General features: G+C 40.2%; 2 protein-coding genes across 3 annotated transcripts; both read right to left on the bottom strand.

The window, feature by feature from the left end:
- Positions 1–805: 805 nt before the first annotated feature.
- Positions 806–11,032, bottom strand: LOC131155080 (uncharacterized). Of its 2 annotated transcripts, XM_058108010.1 has the most exons (7): positions 10,351–11,032; positions 8,394–8,534; positions 8,182–8,295; positions 7,908–8,081; positions 2,273–2,388; positions 1,267–1,354; positions 806–1,172 (listed from the first exon to the last, which is right to left on the bottom strand). In XM_058108010.1, exons 1-7 carry the CDS (start codon positions 10,882–10,884, stop codon positions 1,167–1,169), a joined length of 1,173 nt encoding a protein of 390 aa, XP_057963993.1. In that variant the 5' UTR covers positions 10,885–11,032; the 3' UTR covers positions 806–1,166. The 2 variants fall into 2 exon arrangements, with proteins under 2 accessions (XP_057963993.1, XP_057963985.1); XM_058108002.1 differs by having other exon boundaries at positions 806–1,354; positions 10,351–11,024.
- A 10,606-nt stretch (positions 11,033–21,638) lies between these two features.
- On the bottom strand, positions 21,639–22,802 carry LOC131149232 (uncharacterized). Its single transcript, XM_058099499.1, has one exon. The coding sequence runs from the start codon at positions 22,800–22,802 to the stop codon at positions 21,639–21,641; it is 1,164 nt and encodes a 387-aa protein (XP_057955482.1).
- Positions 22,803–24,044: the final 1,242 nt, after the last annotated feature.

Below are 24,044 nucleotides of genomic sequence, written 5' to 3' on the forward strand. Positions count from 1 at the left end.
ATTGCCATCGCCGTCGCCGGCCATCATCACCAACAGTGCAACGCAGTAACTGCTCTCTAAAGTGAGAAGTCGGAAGCCCTCACTGAGTCACTGCCTCTCTCTCGCTCACCTGAGCTCACTGCTCCGCACCACGGCACCACCATCTTCACGTGATGCCATCGCCGTCGCCACTGGCCAGCCATCGTCACCGAGAACCACCCCTGACTCCTCATCGTCATTGGCGTCAAGCTCACCCGAGCTCAATCGTCTCCCCCGACTCCTTCCTGACTTCCCCCTTCCCTTGTTCTGGATTTACCTTCCCAATTCCCCATTCCCTCATATTTCTCGGTTAAATTAGGTTAACCGAACTACCCGAAAATAAATTCGGTCGGGTTCAGTTCGGTGAGGCCCAATGGTTCGGTCGGTTCGGTTAACACTATTCTTTAACCGAAATTTTCGGTTAATTCGGTTAATTAACCGAATTTGGCTGAACCGACCGTTTGCTCACCCCTAAACACATTTGTCATTTTATTCCCTTATCTATAAAAATAATTTAAAAAAAAATCTACTCTCTTCAATACACCAATAAACTACTCTAAAAAATCTCACAAATACCACAAAGAACATTTACTGAATGTTATCCAATTTATTACAATATTCAAATCACATTCAATATCAATACTGGTAGGACTCAATTGTTTGCGTGTTATTCCAATGTTACTGCAATTGGATGTTCAAAAAGAATGCAATCTAAAGCCTTGAAAAAGGGACAGAATTAACAAAGAAAACCCTCCCGTGGCTAGGTCATGAGATGAACTCACAAAAATGGAAAATGGATCCATATGATAATGCAGAAACTCCAACAGGAATGTGCCTGCAATACATGTATTTTTTCTAAAACCACTGAAGTATATTTTGGTCAAAAAAATGACGCAAACAAGATTTCCTCAAACATATACACATGCCAAATGAAGTTATATTACATATAACATGTACATAAATCTTCTAAGGAGGAAGTATAGGGTGAACTATGGACAGCCTCTCCAGCAGCATTTGTGTATTGCCGTCTTAACACCTCGAGCCATGGTCCAGCAGACAGCACTTCAATCTTTTGGCTGTTATAAATAGATTCTATAGTTCTTTTTTTTTCTCTCATTGCTGGTGGTTTGCTTAGTGGTTTGCTTAATTTATTCCTGATAAAAAGCAGTGCAATATCACAAGATAAGAATTTTATGAATGCAGGAACTTAGGCACCAATGAATCCCAGGATGCTTTATATAGGTATACCTCAGGGGGGCTGCCGGTCGATGGAGAACTGGATTGTGCGTCTGCTGGTACCTCAGAGATTCTTGCTTCTGCTTTTTCATTCGAGTAACTATCAAAGAACAAAGCAAAGACAATATCAGAGATGCAACTCTGGTAATATTACACATATATTGAGATAATATGAAAGCAAGCAAGAACCATTAAGACCTTATTGACTGAAAAGTTTTGACACTGACCATTCATATGAATAGATAAATATAGCCACTTACATGCATGCAGATTAAACCAAAATCATTGACCCATTGCAAGGCAATGAAGCCAACCCATGGTGTGATTCTAGGCAGAAATTCTGACCCATTGCAGATTAAACCAAAATCGTTTACAGGGATTTGACACTGCAGGAATCTTAATAATTTTGGACATTAAGGATTCCCACAAAATATGGGCATCACATTCCCACCCTCTCCCAAGGGTAAGTTTCATGGAAATCTCATTCCTATGGGAATCTTACTTCGGGAAAAATTACCCCCGCTGTTATGTCCAGTAAGACATTAATGCCCCAACAATATAGTATAAAATACACACTATTATTGTATTTAAAATAATAAATTGAAGTATTATTATTATAATGGTTAAATTTTGGAGACCATATCGCCCCCAATTAATTCGTTAATTCGATTATTAAAATTTGAATTTTTTTAATTTATGATTGTTGAGACTTTTCGGACATGGATTTAATAGGGTACTAAATTTGAATCTTTTAGTGGTTCATATTCCTCGTGGGAGAGTATTGAATCGGTTAAGCAATGGACTACAGACTCCACACAACTACTGTCAAATAACTCTAAAAGTATACATACTTTGCTTGCTAACATTATCAATTGCTAAAACTGGAGAATGAACTACTTCAGTAATACCAAAGACTTCAAAACCTTCAAAATTAGATTTTTCTTCCCTCGAAACGATTTTAACAAGTGTTTCAGCAGTAGGTATTTAACACACGCAACATTCCACATTCAATACTTACGTAGAGAGTATTGTCACCCATATGAGCTCCACACAGTCCACCCAAAGAAGCCTTTGCTCCACTGGTATTGCACCATAGGTAACAAGATGAGCAAATGGCCACAGCTTCCAACCAGCCTGTGAATTGAAATCCAGCAAACAAAAGACATCAGCCTTCCAGCATCAAGGATTTAAGATCAAATTTCTTAGCTGCAAATAAGGAAATCAGTAAAATCATAAACACTGCACTTACACAAACCAACCACAACCGTTCCTCATGCTTCCCTAAGAGAAATTCACACATTTCTTGAAGCATGAGTCAATGCACAATCACCAATTTACTGCCCCACGCTGGGGGTGGGGGGGTGGGGTTGGTGGGATGCGGTGGAAGGGGGAGGATTAACATTTGACCAAAACAGGACAACAGGTAACAGTTTGACAATTTTTTCCATTAAGGATTTAACTTCTCTGAAAAACTATGCTATGTGATTATTGTTATGGGTAGGGATATTTTCTTGTCTTTTGGACAGTGTTGGCCAAAGTGTGGCAGCCATGTCCCAAATAGCAGATGGCCAAGGGTGTGGGTCCACTCACAACCGAAACATGACGCTTGGGCTGTGGAATTATAAGGGATTTGTTTGGCACCCTCCCTATCATCCATAACTTCCAGCGCAGCAGCAGGCAAGCGGTACCTACAAGTTACAACCAAGGTCAACAACAGTTCAAATTTCAGCAGTAGCAGGCAATTGTTGTGGCGAAATTGTTGGCCAATGTGCACCAACATTCAGATGGATTGGCAGAAGCCTAAATCACCACCGAAACGTGATGCTTGGGTACTATAGTATAAGGGGTGTAGTACTCTTACAATCAACCACAGACTTAGGTGCAGTTTAGGTCATATTTTATTCAAATATTGTCTATTTACTCTCTCTCTCTGAATGAATAGCCACTGCTTCAAAATTTCAGCAATCTAGGACTGTATTCTGCAACAATCTGTCCCTTCTCGATTGTGACTTCAGCAAACTTACATCCATCAACTCCTTTGTCATACTGCAGTTCTTCTACAGGCTAAACATTGCTGCTGATCACATCTCACCATAGAATCAAACCACCACTGCAGTCAAATAACACATCAACAGAGTTGCAAACTCTGTCTGCAAACTGCTCTCCTTCCAGCACAAGTTTCTCTCTCTTCTCACCCTACAGCCCAGCAAAACATCTCTAAGTCCTCACAACCAGCCAGTCAATTTCAGGCGAGTAGTAGTGTCAATTCCAGATGACTAAATTCAGACAATCACAGTTTGTTCAAATGGCAGAAAAGAAGCTGTGGACACCAGTAATGAGGATGGGAAAAGCAGGGCGGTTTGTCAGCTTGACATGGAGAAAGCTTTTGATTATGTAAATTGGAACGTTCTCATGCACATTCTCAAAAGAAGGGGTTTTGGAGAGCTTTGGTTTAGATGGACCCAAGAATCCATTGTTAACCCAACTTTTTCATGCAGAGTCTCTTGTTGAATAAAGCTACTGAAGGAGGTTTTCTCAAAGCTCTCAATATTAGGAAGAATGGATGAGAAATGGTAGTATCCCATCTTATTTACACGTATGACACCATCATTTTCTGTCAATAGGATCCTCAGAAAATCCTCAACCTCAGGTACAATCTTCTTGGGTATGAAGCAGTCTCAGGGATGGAGTTGAATTTGGGTAAAAGTGAAAATATACAAGTGGGAGAAAGTACAGAGGGGGCACTCCTTGATGGCCTTCTGGACTGAGAGCAAGAGGATTTTCCTATTACCTGCCGTGGTCTCCCTCTTAGAACCAAAAATCAAAGATAAGTGCATCTGGGACTCCCCTAAGATTTGAGATGAAGCTGGCTAGCTGGAAAATGAATTATTTGTCAAAACATGGGAGACTTACCATCATCAAGAGCACCATATCTAATCTCCTGATCTATTATATGTCCATCTTCCCAGTCCCCTGCTCAGTGCTAGAAGGGATTCAAAAGAGATTGAAGAGCTAAGGGGAAGAGCTGAAATATCATGATAACAAATAAGGGGCAGTAAAACAATCCATTCAAAATGGAGGCTTAGGGCTTAAATCTCTCTCCAACTTCAACAAAGCTCTCCTCGGGAAACGATGTTAGACTTTGGAAATTCATCTGGGATGATTTTTTTCTTCCCTTACCGACTTTAAAGTGGGGAACGGGGATAATGTTTTCTTTTGGCATGATATTTGATGCATCCAAGCTTCCTTTAGCACAAAATTCCCTTCTATAATCAGTTTGGCTTGCAATAAGGATGCCCTAATTAGTAATCACCTTCAACACATGCCAAAACATACTCCGGAATGTTCCCTTGGTTAGAAATGTCTTTGATTGGGAAATTGACCATCTCACAGATTTTTATGGCAGTTTCTATGAGTTTAATGTCTTTGATTGGGAAATTGACCATCTCACAGAGTTTTATGGCAGTTTCTACGAGTTTCAAAATCAGAACACTACTAATCATCCCAATTGGATCTTGGGTAAAAATGGTAGATTTTACAGGTCAGATCCTACTACAGAAATCTCAGTCCTATGGCAGCAGCCAGCAACAGCTTCCCCTAGAAACCCATCTACAAAACAACAGCCCTGACAAAGGTTGCTTTACTCTTGGGAAGATTCTTACCATTGATAACCTATAGAAAAGGGGGTTGAAAGGGTGTTGTCCCTTGTTAAAAGGTGCCTCTTGTGTTTGGAAAATGCTGAATCTATTAACCACAAACTACTAGACCTGAAATTTTCAAACTTGGCCACTTCTCTAATCAGGAGGCAATGAAATAATGCCAAAACCATGGGAGGACTGTTATAGGCTTGGAAAGGTTCCACTCAAGCAAGGAAAGGAGGAAGGCTTTGTACCTCATTCTGCTTGCCATCATTTGGTTTGAATGGAAGAAAGAAATAAAGGAGTTTTTGACAGATCAGCTATACCCTTATGTGGTTTATTAAAGCTTGATATGCATTGTTGACCCACAACCTAACATCTTAAACTTTTAGGTAAAATGGCAATCTAACATGGTATCAAAGCTGGTAACCAAGAGAACTAGGCTTCTAGTCTTATTGCCTGCATTTATCGTGTGCTATTTAAAAATTATTGCCTTAATTGTAATGGGTGTTATTTATTGTTTGTTCATCTATCCACGTGCTATCGAGCTGCACGTGTGGAGCAATGTTAAGATTTGACATACATTATTGAACAACAACCTAACAGCTCAAGCTTTCAGGCAAAGTGGTAATCTTACACTATTAAAGACCAATGGATTGCTAGTGTAACTAGTTGGCATAATGGGTTATTGTTTATTAATATTCTTGTAATTCATGATTTGTCTAACACCCTGTAGTGTGGATGATACTAATAGCCACAGGCCAAACATTTCACACCTTGTGAAGGATCGTGCTACCTAAAGGCACTCTTGCTTAACTAGTTAGCCAAAATATATTGCAATTTACCAATTACCACAAAAACACATTCACAATAGTCGAATGCAAAGTAAGCAAAAGCAGTAAGCAATTCATGTAAGAAAATGACAAGCATGAGGTAAATATTGAACCAACGTAATTCATTAACACCGCCTCCATAGGAAACGTGTGTTTAACAAGGGAAGCAAGTAGGCTAAACATGTTTACAAATGCTAGCAAGTTTACTTCAGTGGCATCCCCTTGACGCCCTTCAAAAAAATTTTCTTTGCTAATAAATTTTTAAAAAATATATATAATTAAAAACAACACTTAATTGTCAAAAATTATGAAGAATCTTTGCTTGGAAAGGGAAGATACCTTTAAAATCAGGCTCTGAAGTTAGATCTTCTAATCCTAATGTGCAAGACTTCAAAACATCTATTGTTAAGTGGAATATGAAGAGTTCTCAAATTCTTAATTGGTTAAACAACTTAGAGAAGCCAAGTATTGGCATGAATTTTTCCAAGTTAGCACAACCAAGGAGGTCTGACCTTATTTGCAGGGAATGCACCTTCAATCAAATTTTGCAAAGCAATATCAATAAAAGACAAAAACTTGGGGAGCTAAGCAAGATGACAAGATCATTGAAGCATTTCACAATCAAATGACCTCTTATTGGGCCTAGGGGTGCAAGTGAGTCAAGCCAGCACATGAACTACTCGGGCTCGACTTGCTTTATAGCTTGAATCGACTCAATTATACTCGAGTTTGAGTCAAGTTCAAGTTGCTCAAGTAGATTAATGAGTTAAAAGAGTTTTGTAATACTATTCACGAGCATAATCGAGCTGTTTTAATAGTATTATTTTAATATTCTATAAGCAATATCATATATATTTAAAACATATATTCAATATTATATTTAATATATATATATATTATATAGATGTATTTAATATTATTTTACAAATCGAGCTTAATTGAGTCGAGCTCGAGCTTTCAACTTGTAACCAAGTTTGAGTTCAACAATTTTGAGATTGATTGAGTTGGAGTCAAGTTTCCAGCTCAAAATTTTTTAGTCAAGTCGAGTTTGAGTATTTCACTATGTCGACTCGACTCAAATATAACCTTAACTGAGACCAATAAGTCCTTATGGAACAACAGGATTACATGATTTAAGGAGGCTAAAATTGTCGCCTCACCCACACATCTTTGCCACTTCCACTGCACAAAGACCACTGTTGCCTACTCCTATTATGTCAACAATTTACTTGGAACTAGGAAGCCAGACCAGGGTAATGGGTGCACCTTTTTCCATCAGAAAGTCCACTTGTAAATCTCTTGGCTAGAGCTTCTATTTCAAGAAGGATGCATCCTCTCAGACTACTCCACAGGGTCTTGTACTAGCAGCAATTCCATGCCTCAAGTGCCATCTCCTCACCCTCCAACAGCACTTGCGGTCCAAACATTCTTTGCAACACTGTTCTCCTACAAGCATCAAGTTAATGATTGAGCACCTTGCAGAGTCTCCTGCCTCCACAATATTCACTTTTCATGTAAGTTTGACTGATTCTCCCCATAGGGTATTTCTACTAATCTCTCCTACAACATAGATTTCTCATTCTAGTTCCTCTTCTCCAATGCATGTGGAGTACATAGGTTTTGTTGCTCCCCCTCTCCCTCCCCTTCTCTATCTATACCCAATGTTTCCTAGTTTATTGTCAATTAATCAATTTTCTGACTGCAGGTTTGATATTTTGTTCTCTACTTCTGGCTGCATTATTCAGAATCAAAGTCTGGGGAGCAGCCTGGGACTAGGCATAGAGCTAGTGAGTGGTGAGTAGTACATTCTGGAAAGCTTGCTTACCCCCGTGGAGCGTGATTATTCAGCATTATCCTACTTTAATTTGGATAGTTATCCTTCTGGGCTTTACTATGCCATTCTCAGTCTAAGTCATTTATCCATGCACTCTTATAATAGTAAAATAAATTTAATTCCCAATATTATTAGTGGAAACTAATAAAATGATAAATGAAAAAAGGAACCACTAAAATAATGCCAATAAATTGCAGAACTGTGACAAGTAGACCAAACTTCTCTGCTCTTTTTGACAAGGGCTAAAGAACTGGGGAGGAAACTCAGTAAAGTTTCATCTTCTTCAAATTTGTCTCTAAATTGACAGAATGAAATGAAGGTACAGAGAAAGTCAGAAATGTCTCTTACAGTCAGCATGGGCCAGAATGTTGCCCTCAGTTCACCAAAAACACTGGCTGGGGATTCAAGACGCAAAAAACCGACAACTGTATAGTAAATGCTATTCCAAATTGCTGCCCATAGAGTTTGGTCAAATGCTACTTTAACAGGAACCACCCACCACTCTTGGAAAGGAAAAAGTGCCTGGATGTCAAAGGGTATTCTTTAAGTACAGCAAATAAAAATTAAAAAAGAAAAAAAAAGCCCAACAAGCCATAAAAAATTTTGCACCCATAATGATCACCTCGCAAAACTGATAATAATAATGTGATAGGGATCCATGCAGAGAAAAACCGACAAGGCCCGATCTGAACATGCGCGCTCGGTCAAACTCAAATGGAGGTTTTCCCTCATAGCACTGCAAATGCACATACAAATAAGTATATTAGTAAAAATAAAGAGAATCATTCTAAGACGACGAACAAGGTTGATAACTATTTCAAACTACCAGCTAACCTGTGCAATCCAATCACCTAGAGAGTAGACAACTCCGCTTATCATCATTTTGGCTAAAACAGGATTTGCTTTAAGAGCTTCCTCATATGCACTCCAGTTGTGTTGAGGTGCATATCTCAATATCTCATAAAGTGTCCACCCCTGTGAAAAAACAAAGTATGAGACTCATATATCAATATTTCACTACTGTATGACTCAAAATTGATGCCATAATTAAATAGCTGTGTGCATAATAAATTTCAAAAAGAACAGAAAAGCAACAACAATCATAATATGACTAAATAACAGGGCTCAATTTGAACCATATAAAATAATAAATCATCCGAATTCTTTTGGCACCATAATACTCCACATTTCAACTTTGGACCGTGTCACTCGCTTAACAACTAGTCATATCATTCCATCCTTTTCTTTGTTTGGCTTGCCTCATGTTGCAATTTGTTCACAAAATGGAAAAAGGTGGGAATGGAATACAAATTCTACAAATACATCATAATTTACGAGAAAGTTATCCATGCAAAAAATATGATTTATTTCATCCAACATGGGATAGGATAGGAATAGACATTCCAATGTGAAATTTGGGAGTAATCATTCCTTAGTTATTTCAATTTCCATGTTTTGTATTTTAATAAAAAAAATTCTATTGTCATTTGCTTTATATGATCATAACATGTTTTCTTTTGCAAGCTATCAAATTCATACACTATGACCATTCTATTTCTAAGAGTAAACATTTTGCAAAATGCAAACCATAACCTTGGACATTTTCTTTCTACCTTAATCTCAATTTTCCACCGTTCTAATTTCCTTCATATTTCCATCAAACCATCTAAAATAAGTACCTACTGGCACAGAGGTACGATCATTAGTTGTTATTCAATTATTTCCTACTTGCGACTCTAGAACGGAGATGGCTACTCGAATAGCCCAACAGTCATCTAATAATGTTCATTTGAATAGCCCTACAGTCATTTCATAACATTTTTCCTTCAGTTAAATCAAATACAAAACTTTATCCAATTCAGTGATTGCACTCTAGTTCTATGGACAACATCCTCTTCACTCGTCAACAATTTTTCACCTAATATGGAGAATGGAATTAAAAAATTGTGTAAGAATATAAAAATTACTAGAAAAACTCTTATCAAAGTTTATGTTATTCCATAAGCATGGAATAGGATGAGAATGGAAATTCCCATTGTAAAAGTTCGGATCTTTATATATTCCACATTTTGGATTGGATAAAAATGTTTGCATTATCATTTATTTTATGATGACAACACATTTTCTTGTGTAAGTTATCAAAACCCTATTCCATGACCATTCTACTTAGGAATAAACATTTCGCAAACCAAACTTAACCTCAAGGATGATCAAACTAATTTAGTGAAACGTGCACTAATTGAATAATTTGACACCACATCTCTCCACAATTTAAACATAGAACTTTCCACCATCCAGTTCTTTAAATCAAGCCACTGTCACCAGTGAACAACACACAACGAGGTATCAATCATCACACAAAATCCCCAATAAAACCTTCAGCTAATATTCATTCAAATGAAACCAATGTAACTCAAAGTCATACAAAAAAAAAACATTTATGCTTTTAAAAAGATAACAGGAGAAGAACCCTGAGGCAAAAAAAAATAGCGTAGACAATCACATGTACATCAAAATATGCACATCAAAATGCTCTACGAACAAAAATTATCATATATAAGTAGCAGACTATCTAGAAATCTTTCCAATTCGCAATCGTCATAGAGAATACGAAAAAGACTTCAATTCAATCAGGAAGTATTAAAAGGGGAAAAAAACCTAGAAAACCACCAAATTATCTGCTATAGCATAATTTCCGTCAATTATAATCAACAGAACATATCCATAGTCACATCACAACACCCAAAAAAAAATTTCAGTCAGTAAACCAACATAATCAACACTGGCTTACATGCCAGAAATCGCTGTCAATGGTGACCAATTTTGTGATGGCAAAAGATCCAGCAGCAAGCACAATCGTCGCATTAATCGCTTTATCAACCAATTTGTCAATATCTTCCCTCCCTCCCTTCCCTCCACCACCACCAAGATCTCCAGGAGACGATGACGATGAAAGGCCTTGAAAATCGCCAGCCCCTTCGAACGAGAACCTCCCCTCACCGGCGAACCCACCCACCTGGCTCACGGCGTCGGCCTCCCCATCGCCCTCGACCCTCGTCAAAACGACACCGCTTTGCCGGTCCGTGCTGTCACTGCTCTGCACCGGGATCACGTCCAGCTCTTCCGCCATCGACCCAAGAACCACCCGACAGCCCCGCTGTTTGTTTCTCGGGAAAGTGGGTGTCCGGAAAAATATGAAGCCGTGTGAAGTAGAGCAGTTGGGGAGGACTTTGGCATGAGCAGGTGAAGTGGGCTTGGGGCTGGGATTAGAGCGCTTGAAAAGAGGGAGGAAGCGCTGAGGAGGGATACTGTTGACGGAGGCCATGGCCGTCGGAAGCAGCTCTGGGTGTGGGGGAGGAGGCAACGAGTGATGCGTGTCGAACGAAGTTTCTCTCGCCAAGTCGGGAAGAGAGGGGAGAGAGAGACTTTATGTGTGGAGGTGAACGAGTGGGTGAGTTTTTGAGATTTGTGTCGTGTGGATAGGAGCGAGTAAGGTGAACCAAAAGAGGGCCCCGATCGACGTCATCATTTTTTGTTTCTTCTTCTTCTTCTTCTTCTTCTTCTTCCTACTTTTCTTGGCTTTTCCAATTTGTCGTGAAAATTTATTAATTTTCAGCAAAAATTACTTTTAAATTTCAATTGCATAAAATCTTTTCGTTTCTCAAAATTTTCAATTTTTTATTCTTAATTTTGAAAAATAATTCAATTGTCATTTAACTTAATTCTACAATATAACACTTTTGCTTAGTAGAGAAGATTTAAACAATCACAATAATATTTTAGGTATTCAAAAAATTAGATAAAAACATAATTATAAAATAGATATTTTCCTTTCCATTAGCAAACTTTATATATATTGTTGTATCAGGCACCACACTTGTGTCAAACACCAATACTATAACTAATGTTATTAAAAATATAAAGAACTAAAGCAAATGCCAAAACTAATAATAAAAGACAATAAAAAGAACAAGACGAGAATTTAACGACATTCGGTATAGAATTACATACGTCCTCGGGCGTAGACAATCAATCTACTACTTTTTGACAAAGTATAACTTTTAGGTGTGTTTTACAAATGAAAAGTTGAGTTTTTTATATAATTTCAACTTCAAGTCTAAAAACTACTTTTCACCAATGTAGGATAAACAAAGAAAAAAATCAAAATAACTTTTTCTACCAATGTTTCTATTCTACCAATGTAAGACAAAAAATAACAAATCTCCACCTTGATGATAAATTCAACAAATTTTTCAGTCACCAACATTTTCTAGAATTCCACATCATCAGTGACTAAAAAAAAAATCAGACTTATAGGATATTAATCAAGTCCAAACAATGTTTGAACTTGATTGTTGTCACAATTTTGGTCAACATATCTGCGGGATTTTCAGCTGTAGTAATCTTCTGAAGAAGTATCTTGCCCCCATCAATAATATCCCGCATAAAATGAAACTAAAAGTCGATGTGTTTCATTCGTGCATGATAGACTTGGTTCTTTGCCAAATGAATAGCACTCTGGTTGTCACAGAACACAATGATTGTGCCTCAAAGGTAATTTATAGCCAATGGGAGTATTCATGTAATGACCCGAATAATAAAAATGGTATTTAAATAGAGAGGAAGGGAAATGGAAACAAAAACAGAAGAAGGCAACAGACTTCGTCGATGAACTCAGTGGATTCGTCGATGAGGATATAAGAGGGCCTCGTCGATAAAGCCAAGTTTCGTTGACGAGAAGATACCGAAAAAGGATTTTTGGAAGTCTAAAATTTGTCAACGAAGGTGCAGGTTCATCGACGAACTTTCTACAGGACTCGTCGACGAGGTGACGTGTCTCGTCGACGAATCCGGCCCTATAAATAGCTTAAATTCGAATTTTTAACATAGAAAAATAGAAATCACTCACTCTCTCTCTCTCTCTCTCTCTCTCTCTCTCTCTCTCTCTCTCTCTCTCTCTCCCTACGGTTTCTCTCTCCTCTCTCTTTGATTTCGACTCCGTCGTTTTCCAAATTGATGATCTGAGGCCACCACGACGCTCCTGAGGAAGTTCTCTCCAAATCTGCCGAAGCGGATCGTTGGTGGAAGCAAGTTGGAATTCATCCCTGAGTTGAGGTAAGACTTTTTATGCCAAATTTGTTCTTACTGTAGTTATAAGAAATGATATTCATGTGAAAATACTGAAGTTTAGTACTGAAAGTTTTCATTTTCAGGGTATTGATCAGGAAATCCTATAGGCGTGAGTCCAGGAATACATAGGGGCTTTTTAGTTGCCAGGTAAGGGAATAAACTTAAACAGTTATTTTCCACATGTATTATTATTATTTATCAGCAAATTAATTTTCAGGATAGCATGCATGATATTTGAATATTATTAAGAAAATGTATATTATTGGGAAAATACTGCTATTATACGGAAAATGTGATTTTAAAATGAAATGTACAGAATTACTTAACTTTGTGTGGCATGAACGTTATTTTTCATGGAAGGTAATGATATGAAAAATTTTACAAGTAAAGCATGTTTTCAGGAATTATGAAAAGATACAGTATATTATGATGATTTTGACAGGTATATGATATATATGAAATGATTTTGGCGTGAGGCCGTATTTATGAAATGTTCGGTGCGAGGTCGTATATATGAAATGATTTTGGCACGAGGCCGTAATTATGAAATTATGAAAAATGCTATAATATCATGTATTATATGTTATCAGAACCTGGATGTTAGTTTAGTTCAGTTCAGGAGCACGGTACCGTAGCTTATAGATCAGATATCTATGATCAGATTTGTGCTAACCACCCCCACGAGGAGGTGGGAGATGGATAGTCGATGTGGCTTTCAGTGTAAAGTGTAGACGTCCACCTGATAGTCCGGACCAGGGTGTGGCCTGTTATAGACATTTTTGACTCGGCATTGGTTGGCCAGCCATTGTCGGGTCCCGCCTTCGAGCTGCACTACTTGTTATGGGGGGTAATACATGACATCAGCTAGCTATTCATCCTGGGTATGTTTTTAGTATTATCAGTTATAACAGACGTTTTATGAACGATATGATTTATTAGCAAATATGAAAAGGATATGATTATTCAGTACGATATGATGAATGTTTACAGATATATGAAATATACTGTCTATGTATAATTGCATTAAATATTCTTGTTGTCACACAACTGTATTTAGTTTATTTTCCCTTACTGAGAAGTGTCTTACCCCCGAACTTAATTAATTTTTCAGGAGACCCTGAGAGACCGGCAGGTCATGGCCGTCGTTGAGTTGTTAAGTTACCCTGCTAGGAGGGTAAGATTTTGTACTAGGATCAGGATTACTTTGTGTGAGATCCTAGTTGTATTTGGAATGTTATGGGAGATTGTAAATATATATATATATATATATATATATATGTGTGTGTGTGTGTGTGTGTGTGTGTGTGTGTGTGTGTGTGTTATCTTGGTGTAAGTAGACTCTGGTATTATGTTTTGTGGTTGAATGGTTGTAATTTTATATTTACTACTGCTTAGGTTTCTGTTGTGATTGACAGACGTCTTCAATACCCACGGGTTCGGGTTGACCATTTTATTTATTATGTTTCATTTTATATTAAGATAAGCATGTCATTACAATTCACGTCATTAGAAATGTGAGGTGTGATAGGAGAGCTTACCTCAGTGATATTCTCAGGAGATGGGACATTGGATACTAAGGAGTGGGGGGCTACTGCTACTTCATCGGGTACTGCTACTTCAACTTCTAGAGATGTCGACTCTGAATTAGGCTCCTCAATGATTGATTGAGGGGCATTAGGTGTTGTGTCAGTGTCCTTGAACCAGTCAAATTTCAACCAATTTAGCTTTTCTTCTTGTGTCTCCCACTAAAGAGAAGAATTGGATGCGAAAGGAGAATAGAAAGTGTCGGATTCAAGGAATGTGACATCCATAGTCACATAGGTGCGCTGAGTAGTTAGATTTTTTAATGTATATCATATCCCAAAAATAGACATCAAATGGCATAAAGATCAAGTTTTGTGTGATGGTTCTTATGGAGGTTAACAAATGCAACACAGCAAAAGATTCGAGGTGGAAGCATTAGCACCGTGGGTAATGAAACATAGGTTGACAAGGCCTGTAGCAGAGTCTTAAACTAAAGGACTTTGGAGGGCATGCGGTTAATGAGTTGGACGTCCGTGGCAACAACAGCATCCTAGTTGTAAGAACCCAAACAGTGGTAAGTGGGTTTAAAATTTTAAGGTGAGAAGCTTTTTGGTAAAATAGCAGGCCTTGCCGACGAAGCCAGATTTCGTTGACGAAGTCTTCATCCTTCTCGTCGGCGAAATTCAAAGACTCGTCGACGAGGAGAAGCCAAGGAGTTTCGAAAATCGGGAATATCAGGATTTGTTGACGAGAAGACTATAGGGCCTCATCGACAAAGGCACCATTTCGTCAGCGAGTTCGCCCAGGTCAAAGGGCCTATAAATAGAATATTATTTACTTCCAAGCTAAGAAAACTTCAAATATCTGTCTCTCTCTCTCTCTAGAACTCTCCCTACTCTCTCTCTCTCTCTAGATTTCTTCGCCGATTGTCGTGGAAGGATTCTCTACAAGTTCTACCAATCGGAATCCCGTTTCGGAGATTTTTTGGTTTTGGCGTAAAATCGAGGTAAGGCTCGGTTTTCAATTTTGATCTGGTAGTTTTGTAGGAAACTGTGTTGTGAGTATATTTTGTACTGTTGATTGTAGGTTTTGGAACTCTGTTCGCTGTTTGGGGACCTTGGAGTTCAAGATTGACTATTCGGGGAAAAGGTAAGGGGAACTATATTTATATTGGTTAATTTTTGAAATCAGACTCGGTGGAACTGTGGTTCACGATCATGTGTGTGTTTTGGCTACTCATTTAGGGGGATCTAACGGGAAAAACTATGGGTTTTTCATTATTACAATTTTGGGAAAAAGGGGGCGACGTGCTGCATCCCTAGTTTTGTTGAAAACCGAACGTATATGGTGATTTATACTGTGTTATAGGGATGGTCGTGCCTTGACTTGTTTAAACTGTATTTTTTTGGAAAACCATGATTTAGATTACCAAATGAGTGTGGTTTGTTTGGTTATATGAGCATGTATGTGTGTGTGATATATTGAAATGCTAGTATGAACGTGGTTCCAAATTGTTCCAAGTACTGAGAGTGTCCGGCTCTATATCCAAGGGTGTGTATTTACCGCCTGCCACATGGGCAAGAGTGTCCGGCTCTGTATCCGAGGGCGTGAGCCTATTCCGGCAGATCAGGCCGAAGGGTGTGGATCCACCAGTTAGTGCTGGTATGATGCCATGAGAGTCAGGGACTAGCCATGTGCCGGTGGCGCCGTGTTTGCAAGTTGGCTATGGGCCAACGCCGTATATCGCGTGTGACGACACCAGCATTGCTGATCATGTATATGTGTATGTGTGCGTGTATGCACTGTGTAAACTAGTACTAGATTGCATTTAACTGTGTGTATGTTGCATCATGATAACACTCAAATGCCACACACTGATATAAACTGTGTTCTTTCATACTAAGAGGTGTCTCACCCCTGCTGTACATACATTTTTACAGGTCCTTCGAGTAACCGGAACTAGCGTTCTAGTGTAGGGAGCGTAGTAGCCAGCTGCAGTTAGCGCTTGGGTAAGTGCTAGGACTGTATTTTGGTGGGTTGCCATTTTGAGATGTATTCGGGCACCTGTTTGTACATTTGTTAGAGCCTGTTTTTGCTCTTGTATAGACTCTGGTATGGTACTGCATATGTATATACAGAATGACCTTTTTCCGCTGCGTATATGATTGTGTTGGGATGTGTTTAGGGTGCTTGGAAACGCCATGGGGTCTGATCCTCATCCTTTGTACTGTATCTTTGGATGTTTTATCGAATACAAGAACATATTAGATTACATTTTCACCCTTGGGTCCCATTTCAGGGTTCAGGGCGTGACAACTTGGTATCAGAGCTAATCAGGTTACTATATCTTGTGGACTTGGTTAGGCTTAGCTATGAGTACATACCAGAGTATAAGATGTTGGATATGGGTAGAGTTGTTTGGGGGTTGTTCAGTTGCTAGACCGAGATTTTTCGACGGTATTCTGTGTTTTTCTTGGGATAACAATTCTAGTAAAAGTAGGGCAGATCATTGATGACTTTCATGTCGGTGTGATAGGACAGACCTAGACCTGACAAGGAGTAGTTAACACGATTAGTGTAGATCATTGTGTTAACTGTATGTGTTGTAGGGATACTGATAGATTCCTATTGTGTTACAGAATGGAGCCCAAGGATAATGACCTAGGAAGTGGCTCCGAGGAGACTGCGAGTGATGAGTCCCCTTTTGTGCCTCAAGGTTTGACGAGGCAGGTATTACGGGAGATCGGGAGGAGTGTGAGGAGACGTGAGCGTTCTCCTGTTGCTGCGGGGTGCACCATTGAGAGGTTCACACACATGTACCCTCCGACGTTCTCTGGAGGACCTAACCTGATGATAGCAGAGGATTGGGTGGAGAAGACTGAGAGGATCTTGGAGGTCCTGCACTGCACGGATAGGCAGCGAGTCCTTTATGCCACCTTCCAGCTATCTGGAGAGGCAGGTCGATGGTGGACTTCAGTGAGTCTGCTGGAGAAGCAGAGAGCCGGTTCTGAGGAGATGACATGGAGCAGTTTCAAGGAGCTGTTCTTCTATAGATACTTCCCGGCTTCAGTACGTGATGCGAAGGCAGATGAGTTTTCTACTCTGACTCAGGGGAGTGATGGTGCAGGATATGTGGCTCGGTACATAGAGTTGTCCCATTTTGCACCATGTTTGATCTCGAGAGAGTATAAGAAGACTCGGAGGTTCGAGAAGGGTTTGAGGAAGGATATCTGCAGATTGGTGAGTATGCTTCAGATCCGCGAGTTCTCGGTGTTAGTGGATAAAGCCACGGTGATTGAGATCGGTATCCGAGAGGAAGAGGTGGATCAGGAATCGAGGAAGAGGACAGTACCTTCTGGTTCTCAAACAGGATCTCATCAGGGATCGTGGAAGAAGAGGAGCAAGGGCTCGGATTACCGTCAGAATACTGAGCGCCAGGACTCTTAGATGTGCCAGACTAGTGGTCGTTGTACTAGATTCCATAGGTGGCACGAGGGTGAGTGCTAGTCATTTGGGGTAACTGCTACAACTGTGGCCAGCCAGGCCACATGTCTCGTGATTGTCGTGCACCGAAGCGAGATGTGCCTGCATTCAATGGGAACCGAGGGAGCAATCATATACCTCATGGAACCTTTCAAACGAACATAGCTTCGGCCAGAGTATACACTTTTACTCCAGCGGACACTGAGCAGGCAGGGAATGTGGTGACAGGTACCTTATTATTGCTTTCGAATAAGGCTTCTGTTTTATTTGATTCGAGTGCAACCCATTCCTTTGTGTCTGTGAATTTTGTGGGACGGGGTGGGGTTGAGACCCGGGATATGAATGATGTGTTATCTGTTACTACACCATCTACACATCTTTCTGTAGGAAGATGTTGGTAGACTGCCCAGTGGAAATTCAGGGAAAACTGCTACCTGTAAATCTTGTTGTATATGACATGTCGAGGTTCGATGTCATTCTGGGGATGGATTGGTTGTTCTCCAGTTATGTTGTGATCGATTGTCGTAAGAAGGTGGTAGTTTTCAGACCTCCTAGGGAACAGGAGTACGAATTCATGGGATCGTGTGTGCGTCCAGCCCCACAGATTCTGTCGGCACTACAGGCGAGGAGGCTACTCTTGGACGGATGTCAGGAGTACCTAGCTTGTATAAAGGAACCGCCGTGAGATGAGTTGAGACTCGAGGACATTCGGGTACTCAACGAATTCCCAGATGTGTTTCCAAATGATTTACCTGGTTTACCTCCGGATCGTGAGGTGGAGTTTGCAAAAGAGTTGCTGCTTGGTAAGGCACCGATCTCTAAAGCTCCGTATTGGATGGCTCCAGCAGAACTTCGGGAGTTAAAGGAGCAGTTACAGGAATTACTGGATAGGGGATTCATTCGACCTAGTGTTTTGCCCTGGGGAGCTCTAGTATTGTTTGTGAAGAAGAAGGACGGGTCAATGCGGATGTTTATTGATTACCATGAGATTAACAAAGTAACTGTGAAGAATCACTACCCTTTACCGCGTATAGATGATCTCTTTGACCAGTTGCAGGGGACACGGGTCTTTTCGAAGATCGATTTGCAATCAAGATATCATCAGGTAAGGGTCAAATCAGAGGATGTAGCGAAGACGGCTTTCTGAACCAGATATGGCCACTACGAGTTTTTGGTCATGTCTTTTGGGTTGACGAATGCTCCGGCGGTGTTCATGGATCTGATGAACAGGGTTTTCTACAAGTACCTAGATCGGTTCGTAGTGGTATTCATTAACGACATTCTGGTATACTCGAGGAGTACAGAAGAGCACTTGGAACATTTGAGGTTAGTGTTACAGATTCTGCGGGAAAAGAAACTGTATGCTAAACTGATGAAGTGTAAATTCTAGTTGATTCAGATTGTATTCTTAGGCCATATGGTTACTGGGGATGATATATCAGTTGATCCTAACAAGATTGAAGCTGTGGTCGATTGGGTAATGCTGAAGAATGTGCAGGAGGTTCGGAGTTTTCTGGGACTGGTGGGTTACTATCGTTGGTTCGTAGAGGGTTTCTCTAAACTGTCTAGACCTCTGATACGATTGACTAGGAAAGGAGTGCAGTTTGAGTGGACCAGTGATTGCGAGCAGTGCTTTCAAGAGTTGAAGCACCGGCTGGGTACTGCTCTAGTGTTGATCATTCCTTCGGGGGATGGTGGGTTTGTGATTTATAGCGATGCATCTCTGAAAGGCCTGGGATGTGTGCTCATGTAGCAGAGTAAGGTAGTAGCTTATGCCTCTCGGCAACTGAAGGAATATGAGAAGAACTACCCTACGCATGATTTGGAGTTGGCTGTTGTTTTTTTTTTATCAGTAAAGTAAATGTATTGATCAAAATCTGATATTTACAACTACGCTGGGCATACCCAGGAGAGAACTGAATGATACAAAGATCATAATCAAAAGGAGAAGATCACATGATCTCTCTTACAAACATGATAGTAAAAGAAACACCAAATCAAACAAAAGGAGCAATCAAAGGATATGAAACATATTAAATCTATCAAAGATAGCTCTGTAAGTGTACCTTTTTATCACCTCAATCAGTTCGGGAGGAGATATGATCTTACCTTCGAACTTTCTCCTGTTCCTGAAGTGCCAAATTAAGTAAACCGTAGCAGCCAAGCCGATTTTCTTCCCCGTTGGTTGAATCCCGGTGCCTCTAGCTTCCTTATGCAGCCATTTTAATGCTGCCTTTAAGGAAGACATTTCCCTTCTTAAGCCAAGCCAAGCCTTAATTTGACCCCAAATCTCTTTTGAGAAGTGACATTTAAAGAAAATATGATCAATAGTTTCCATCTCAGAATTGCAGAAAACACAATCTCTATTGATGCCATCCCCAATTAATTTGTCATTCGTAGGAAGCCTCCCTTTAACTCCTAGTCAAACGGTGAATGCATGTCTAGGAATACTTCCACACTTCCAAACTTCTTTGAACCAAGGGACATCATTACCTTTGTTTCTCCAGTACTCATAAGCCACGGATGATGATATTTTTCCATCCACAACCCACTGCTCAATCTGTCTCTCTGCTGCCCTGCTACTCCCACAATTCAGAATCAGATGATTTTTCAAATCTACTAATTTTTTCCACAAGGGAGAATCTTCATGTTTGGCCTGGGTTTCCCAAAAATTAGAGTCTCTTACATAAAAGTGGTGCATCCATTTTACCCAAAGAGATTCTTTTTTACTTTGTATGTTCCACAGGGCTCGGGAAAGTAGTGCATTGTTCCAGAATTTGAGATCAAAAATCCCCAAGCCCCCTTCTTTTTTTGGGAGGCACATTTCTTTCCAACCAATCGGAGGTTTTTTCCTGCCACCCCAAAAGAAAGCTCTACACAATCTAACCACATGATCAAGAACAGATTTTTGTACTGGGAAGATGGCAAGCCAAAAGCATTCAATGCCTTGAATTACAGAATTAACAAGCTCCAATTTACCTGCATAGGAGATTGTTTGAGATGGCCACCCACATAGAAGATCAGAGATTCTGTTAATCAAAGGTGAGAAGTGCATTTTGTTTAGTCTTGAGGCAGCAAGAGGGATGCCCAAGTAGCGGAATGGGAAGTCCCCTTCCTGGAAATCTGAAATCAACCTAATTTGTTCCAACTCCACAGCTTTAATTCCCGCATGGAGAATGTTAGACTTCATATTATTAGCATGAAGCCCAGAACACTTTGAGAAAGCATCAAGACACTTCATTAAAGCCTGCACCGAGTTCGAGTCGCCTCTTGAAAACATAACAAGATCATCCGCAAAGGCTAAATGAGAGATTTTAAGATGCTCACATCTAGGATGAAATCTGAAGAGTCTGTCTTGTTCCAACCCAGCAAGCAATCTTGAGAGGTATTCCATTCCAATTACAAACAAGAGTGGTGATAGCGGATCTCCTTGTCTTAGTCCTTTTCTTCCTTTAAAGAAACCATAGTATCCACCGTTAATGGAGAGAGAATAACTGGTAGTGGTAATGCACCGCTCCACCCACTTTACCATTCTTCCAGGAAAGTTTAGTTTTATCAACATCTCTTTGATAAAATTCCAGGCCATCATGTCATAAGCTTTTTTTAAGTCCACCTTTAACAAGCATCTAGGAGACACTCTTTTCCTTGCGTACTTCCTCACTATCTCCTGGACTAAATATATGTTTTCCACCATGCTCCGATGCTCAACAAACGCTGATTGTGCAGGATTCACTATTTCTTGCAGGCTCGGTTTGATTCTCCCTGCAATTATCTTAGCAATCACTTTGTACAAGATACTGCAGCATGAAATAGGTCTATACTCATGGACGGAGTTAGCATGTTTTGATTTGGGGATTAAGGCAATGACCGTGTGGTTAATTTGCTTCAGCAGCTTTCCTGAATTAAAGAATTCCATTACCGCATTAGTAAGATCTCTCCCAGTTATGTTCCAGGTTTTTTTGAAGAAACAAGCAGTAAAACCATCTGAACCCGGTGATTTATTATCTCCAATACTAAATAGAGCATTTTGACTTCTTCCTCAGAGATTGGAGCAACCATTTGATCAGCTTGTGTTACATTAATAAGTCTGCCCCTAGCAACAACCTGAGCATCAATGCTTTCTGTATGCTCCTCTTTACCAAGGAGGTTTTTGTAAAAACCAAGAAATTCCTCTACCACTTGCTGCTCGGAAGTCGTTCTTTCCCCGTCTTCTTTCATTACAGCAGAGATGTGGTTTCTATGAGTTTGTCTTCTCATTAAAGCATGGAAATAGGAGGTCCCCTTATCACTGTCCTTTAAGAATTTTGCTTTAGCCCGCTGGGACAGGAACTGTCTGTTGGCTTCTGCAAGTCTGTTGGCCAAGCCTTTGTTTTCCTTTAATTTTCTTTGAATTTCCAGATTCCCAGGAGAGTCGTGAAGCAACTGTTGGGTCTTTACAACTTCCTCCATGGCCTTTTCAGCTCTACTAGTGATATGAGAGAAGTGTAAAGAATTTAGGTTCCTAAGAGGTTGTTTCAGTCCTTTCAACTTTTCCAAAAATCTGTATTGGGCATATCCCTGAACATTCAGCACCCAACCCTTCTTAATTACCTCCAAAAAATTATCATGGTTCACCCACATGTTGAAAAATTTGAATGGCCTTCTTCCAGAGTTGATTTCCTCAAAGAGAGTTACAATACACGGGGAGTGGTCTGAGTAGACACCAGGAAACTGAAATTCAGTGTGGGTGATAAAGCCTGCATTACTCCAATTGTGATTCACCACGGCCCTATCCAGTTTACACCAAACGTTTCCATTTGACCAGGTAAAGTGGAACCCGGTGTAGTTGAGGTCCATTAGACTAGCTTCCATAAAACAGTCATTGATATCCTTTACCTCGTAGGCAGTGGCAGGAACACCATTCTGTTTTTCTTCTGAAGACATGACACAGTTGAAGTCACCCAGAACCAACCAGGGGTCATGAGTATGGCTGAATCTAGTGAGGTCCATCCATAATCCTCTTCTGGCCAAGATTGAATTAAACCCATAGACAAAGCTCAGAGCAAAGGAGTTAGCAGTACTTAAACATTTTGCCTTGCAGCGAATTACCTGATCCTTCAAATCCATAATTTGCAGCTGAACTTTCTAAGAATTCCAAAGAACCAAGATTCTCCCAGCAGAGTGAAGTTCGAAGTTATTGGCTTGCATCCACGAACTAAACTTCTTTTCCAATAGCTTCTTCAAGTTTACAGCAGAGAGCTTGGTTTCCAAAATGCCAAGAACATCAATTTTATTCCTCTTAATGAGGTCAAGGACCCCATTCTGTTTTAAGGGACTATTAAAGCCCCTTATATTCCATGACATAATCTTCATAATACCCGAGGGGGACCAGGTCCCCTCTTTCTGGTTATTCTTGGAGCTGCCCCACTCTTCTTCATGGTTTTCTTATTTTTGGCTTGAATGACACCATCAGGGTCATGCTTTTGAGTCGACTAGCCTTTCTTCAAAATGTTTTCTCTTGCATCAGAAGTGGGAAGAGCACATATAACCCCCCCACCCGCCAACTGAGAGGCGCAGCATTCACCCTGACCCTGAGATGTCGCCAACGTAGTTTCACCAGGAGATGGGGAGTCACTACGGGTCTCTGTTGTACCTTCCTGAAATTCTCCAACTAACTGATCAGAAAGATAGGCACACCTTTCCTCATTAATTAGACTATCTGATCTCCCCACAGGTCTGCATGCCTCCACGTTGGTGGGGGCCATCTGATCCTCTCCATCTACCCGCGCGCTCTTGTCTCCCAGGCCAGAGGAAGAGGCCTCATGGTTATTAAAATCTTCCTGGGTAGCGACTGTTTTACCCTTCTCATTAGCAGTACCTTTATTTGATGGAGAATCGGGGAGCACCTGGTTCATATCCGTGTCTTGTTTTTTCTCTTCTTCCATCTCTTTCACCATATTGTTGCCTGTATTGTTTGTATGCTTGTTCTTTACTACATAAATTTTTTTCCCCTTCCTCTTCTCCTTTTCAGCCTTATCTTTCTTCAAATTGCAGAAGTTGACTGTATGTCCCACCACTCTACAGTGAGAGCAGTACCTCGGTAAGTTCTCATAAAACACCTCCTGGTACATCACCTCCTCCTCCTCAGGGAGCAGCACTTTAACAGAGTATTTTATCTCCTTAGCTACATCCACTTCAACTAAGACTCTGGCAAAGGAGATCCTAGCACGTTGGCCAGTAAGTTTGTCTGCACACAGGGGTCTCCCAAGTTCTAAGCATATTCTCCCCAAAGCCTCCGGAGTCCACATTTCGATTGGGAGGTTCTTTAGTTGAACCCAAACCGGAAGGATGGTCCTGTGTTCTGGTTCA

This window comes from Malania oleifera, chromosome 1 (assembly GCF_029873635.1).
Source record: "Malania oleifera isolate guangnan ecotype guangnan chromosome 1, ASM2987363v1, whole genome shotgun sequence".
Taxonomy (NCBI): domain Eukaryota; kingdom Viridiplantae; phylum Streptophyta; class Magnoliopsida; order Santalales; family Ximeniaceae; genus Malania; species Malania oleifera.